General features: G+C 44.1%; 1 protein-coding gene across 1 annotated transcript in view; it reads left to right on the forward strand.

Annotated features, from left to right (window-relative positions):
* LOC126988367 (hemicentin-1-like) overlaps positions 1-5,000 on the forward strand; it is an 81,566-nt gene that overhangs the window by 72,448 nt on the left and 4,118 nt on the right. The window contains exons 5-7 of the mRNA XM_050846432.1: positions 1,263-1,388; positions 1,936-2,177; positions 4,859-4,982. Of these exons, the coding sequence (XP_050702389.1) occupies positions 1,263-1,388; positions 1,936-2,177; positions 4,859-4,982 (492 nt within the window). The remainder of the gene's footprint in view (positions 1-1,262; positions 1,389-1,935; positions 2,178-4,858; positions 4,983-5,000) is intronic.

Raw genomic sequence — 5,000 nt, forward strand, 5'->3', positions numbered from 1 at the left:
CTCTCTCTCTCTCTCTCTCTCTCTCTCTCTCTCTAATTATTTTCATTTTTTAGTTTCTTTCTTATTTTGTCTTCTTATCTTCCTCTCTCTCTTGTCTCTTTTCCTCCTTAATTCATTCTTTTGATGTTTTTTTTCCCTATCAGTTTCTTTTTCTTATTTTATCTTCTCTTTTCGCCTTCTCACTGTTTTATTTTTATTTTTATTTCTCCTTCCCGTTTCCTTCTCTCTCTCTCTCTTAGTTTATATTCTTAACTTCGTCTTCTATCTCTCTCCTTATTTTTTTTCTTATATAATTATCATTGGTATTTTAATTTCTCTCTTTTTCACTTTTATACTCTTTTTTTCAATATTTTCCCTCTCAGTTCTATTTTTTTCTCTTCGTTGCATCGTCCGCTATCTCTTCCCTATTTTACTTTCTTATATCTCCATCTGGCTTTTCTTCCATTTCATTTTCCCTCTCACTTTTATTGCTTTATTCTTTCTTCAAAATTTTCTCCATCCCCTTCTATCTCCTATCGATTTTTTCATGCTGACTGCCCTCCTGAACTTGCTAACGCCATCCCCCTCCCTCTACCATGGCCCTGCTGCACGCGACTTTCTGCTCATGCTCATCCCTATTCTATCCAAATCCCTTATGCAAGAGTTACCAGCATCTTCATCGTTATTTCTTCGTCTGGTAACTCTGAAACAGCCTTCCTCCGTCTGTATTTCCTCCTGCCTATGACTTAGCTCTCTCAACCGGAAAGTGTCGACACCTCTTCTTCTGAAACTAACCTCTCCTCTGGCCTCTCAATCTCTTTTATTTTATTGGGGCAGCGTGTAGCGGGCTTTTTTGCTGTAAGTATCGACACCTCTTCTAAAACTAACCTCTCCTCTGGCCTCTCAATCTCTTTTATTTTATTGGCCTCTCCTCTGGCCTCTCAATCTCTTTTATTTTATTGGGGCAGCGTGTAGCGGGCTTTTTTGCTGTAAGTATCGACACCTCTTCTAAAACTAACCTCTCCTCTGGCCTCTCAATCTCTTTTATTTTATTGGGGCAGCGTGTAGCGGGCTTTTTTGCTGTAAGTATCGACACCTCTTCTAAAACTAACCTCTCCTCTTACGTCTCAATCTCTTTTCTTTTATTGGGGCAGCGTGTAGCGGGCTTTTCTGCTGTACTTGATTTTTGCCCTTGAACTGCCTCCCTTGCTGTAAAAAAAAATCCCCCTTATTTTCTCCCATACACCCCTACTAATACCCCCTTCCCCCTTTCTCACCTTCAGAGGAGCACACAGGCCGCAGTCTGGTGGTGGAGCGCGTGTCTCGGTACGCCAGCGGGGCCTACCTCTGCATCGCGACCAACGGTGTGCCGCCCGCTGTCAGCAAGCGAATCCTGCTCTCCGTTAGCTGTACGTACAGGGGTGGTGGTGGTGGTGGTAGTGGTTGTGGGAGCAGTAGTAGGAGTAGCAGTATAGTAGGCCTGAATTTCTATGTTTTTGTATACGTATGAAAAATAATTCTTGCATAAAGTGAAGTAGTTAGTTTTTCTTGTGTAAATGACAATAAAATATCATCTGAAAAAAAGTGTTGGAGTACTTTTGTTGAAATCTTAGTTTTTTTCCCTTCTCCCTTCAACCACCTTCCCTTACTCCTCCCCCTCCCATCACCTGTCCACCCCTGTCTTAACTAATTCGTCTTCCTTACCCCTCCTATTACCCATCCCATCTACCTCTCCTTTCCCTTCCCTTACCCTCATTCCCCCTCCCTGTCCACTCCTCTCTAACCCCCACCCCATCCACTCCCAATTCGTTTTCCTAATTCGTCTTCCTTACCCCTCCTATTACCCATCCCATCTACTTCTCCTTTCCCTTCCCTTACCCTCATTCCCCCTCCCTGTCCACTCCCCTCTCACCCCCACCCTATCCACGCCATCCCCCAATCACCTCCACCCAAAAGACCCACCCGAAATCAAGCACCAGGAACAAGACCAAGAGGAACAAGTGCCAGTCCCCTCCACTATCCATGCTGTCGGTGGTGTTGGCATGGTGGTGGGCGTGTTGGGCGGCGTGGGCGGCGTGGGCGTGATGCGGTGCAGCTTCGAGGCTTGGCCGCTGGGTGGGGTGCGGTGGGCGCGGGCGGACGGGCGTAGAAATGTGACGAGAAGGGATGCGAAGGTCACCACGACGAGGGATGAGAAGGTAGGTATGGGGAAGGGAGGAGGAAGGGTAGGGGGGGTGAGGGGGAGGGGGAGAGAAGGTGGTAAGGGGTTGCGTGGGGGAAGGAGGGAGGGGTTGTAATATCGTCTCCACTTCTCTTTATCTTTCTCTCTATCTATCTATCTATTTGTCTATCTATCTGTGAGGAAGGAAGGGTGTTGTAGGGTGGGAGGGGGGGTTGTGTGTGTGTGTGTTTGTGTGTGTGCGCTATAATGTACTTTTCATAAGATTCAATTCTCATTCTTTCTCTCTCTTTTTTATTTATTTTTCCATCTATCTCCCTCCCTCTCTAATCGTGTTCTTTATCACTTTTTTTATGAGCTCCTTCTTCCGTCATTCTGTTATTATCTCATTCGTACTCTCTCTCTCTCTCTCTCTCTCTCTCTCTCTCTCTCTCTCTCTCTCTCTCTCTCTCTCTCTCTCTCTCTCTCTCTCTCTCTCTCTCTCTCTCTCTCTCTCTCTCTCTCTCTCTCTCTCTCTCTCTCTCTCTCTCTCTCTCTCTCTTTGTCTCTCTTTCTCTCTCTCTCTCTCTCTCTCTCTCTCTCTCTCTCTCTCTCTCTCTCTCTCTCTCTCTCTCTCTCTCTCTCTCTCTCTCTCTCTCTCTTAAAATCATGTGAAAAATAATATAAGAAGAGGAGAAAGAAAAGGAGGAGGAGGAGGAGGAAGAGGAAGAGGAAGAACAGAAGGAAGAAAAAAACTACCTTTTAACCCTCTTTTTCCCCTCCTCTCCCTTTCCTCTCCCTCTCTCTCTCCCATCTCTCATCCCTCTCTCTACCCCCATCTCCACCCTCCTCTCTCTTCTCCCATCCCTTTCACTCTTCTCACTTCCTTCTCTTTTCCCTCTCTATCCCCCTCTATTACTTCATCCCCATTTTCTATTCCCTCTCTCCCCCTCTCTCTCCCGCTCTCATCTCCCCTCCCCCATTTACTCCGACTCTAACAGCTGGAAAAGTTCCGTCGGATTGGAAACTAGCAAATGTCACACCAATTTTCAAAAAGGGGGACAAGTCTCATCCAGGAAACTATCGACCAATTAGTCTGACATCTATTGTTTGTAAGTTAATGGAGACTATCATTCGCGACAATATGGTGAAATTCTTTGAAAAAAATAATATAATGAATAATTCGCAACATGGCTTCCGTAGTAAACGTTCGTGTTTAACTAACTTACTTGATTTTTTTCATTATATTTTTGAGGTGTTCGATGAAAGCAGATCAGTAGACTTTATATATCTGGATTTTCAAAAGGCATTTGATAAGGTCCCCCACCAACGATTGCTCAGTAAACTATTGGCGCACAGTGTCTCAGGTATCATTCACAATTGGCTTGTGGACTGGCTCTGTGAGCGGAAACAGAGAGTAGTTCTAAACGGTGTTACATCTAACTGGCTCGATGTCAGAAGCGACGTACCTCAAGGATCAGTGCTTGGCCCCATGCTCTTCTTAATTTATGTTAATGATATCGATGATGGGCTCACTTGCAAAGTATCAAAATTTGCTGATGACACAAAAATTTCTAGTAAAGTAACTGCGACACTCGACGAAGAAGCATTACAATCAGATCTAGATCGACTTGCACGTTGGGCAAATGAAATTTAACGTTGACAAATGTAAAATGTTACACATCGGAAACAATAACAATCTCGTTCAGTACGTAATGAATGGCCAACAACTTTCTGCAGTAAGTAAAGAAAAGGATCATGTAATCACTATATCAAGCGATTTAAAGCTCGGTCAGCATTGTTCAGAGGTAGTTAAAACCGCAAACAAATTAGTTGGCTTCATCGGGCGAGTCTTTAATAATAAATCGGAAAAGTAATATTAAAACTGCACAATTCGCTGGTTCGACCCCATCTAGAGTCTGTGTACAGTTTTGGTCTCCTTATTACAGAAAAGATGTAGAAAAAGTTAGAACAGGTTCAACGGAGAGTAACAAAAATGATTCCTGGGTTGAGAAATTTATCTTATGAACAAAGCCTTAAAGGAGTAAATTTATTCAGCCTATCAAAACGAAGAATGCGAGGCGATCTAATAGAAGTGTTTAAAATGTTTAAAGGATTCAGTGATATTAATGCGGAAGATTACTTCACAATTGATCGATCAAATAGAACAAGAAGAAATCACAATTTGAAGATGTGGTAAAAGATTATCGTCACACGAAGCCAAACACTTCTTCAATCGAGTTGTTAATGTTTGGAACTCTCTACCCTGTGATGTCGTTGATAGTACAACAGTTACGACCTTCAAAAATAGATTAGACAAGTATTTTGAATCCAACCAGCAATTAAGATATTACTCATTGTCGTAATAACGTTAAGCTCTTTCGAATACTAGTGTCCGTTTTTATCGCCCGGTTAGTGGTAGCAGTAATGGTAGGTCTTTCCTCTTTCCTACATAATTTCCATGCGGTTTTTCCATGCTGCATGTTTTTTTTTTTCCTTTCCTGCCAGCTTTGGCTGGAGGGATGGGGGGGTGGGGAGGAGCCTTCGCCTTTGCTGTCCTTCATCTTCCACCTTTGATTAGGTAGTTAGTGTAGCTTGTCACAAACAGCCTCGTAAAGACCATCAGGTCTGCTGTTGTTTGTTCTCCCTTTGTGTTCCTTTGTGACTTCCTATCACCCCTCCCTCCTCCCTCACCCCATATCCCTTACCCCCTCTCTCCAGGCCTCGTGGGGTGTATGGACGTCAGAGCTGCGACTAGTTGTGTCCTCTAGCGGTGACTTCGGGAACTACCGCTGCATCGTAACCAACCTGCTCGGGGAGGCCGCCTGCTCCTTCACACTTGTCGGTAAGGAGAGGAAGGGGC

The sequence above is a fragment of the Eriocheir sinensis genome, chromosome 69 (assembly GCF_024679095.1).
Source record: "Eriocheir sinensis breed Jianghai 21 chromosome 69, ASM2467909v1, whole genome shotgun sequence".
NCBI lineage: Eukaryota > Metazoa > Arthropoda > Malacostraca > Decapoda > Varunidae > Eriocheir > Eriocheir sinensis.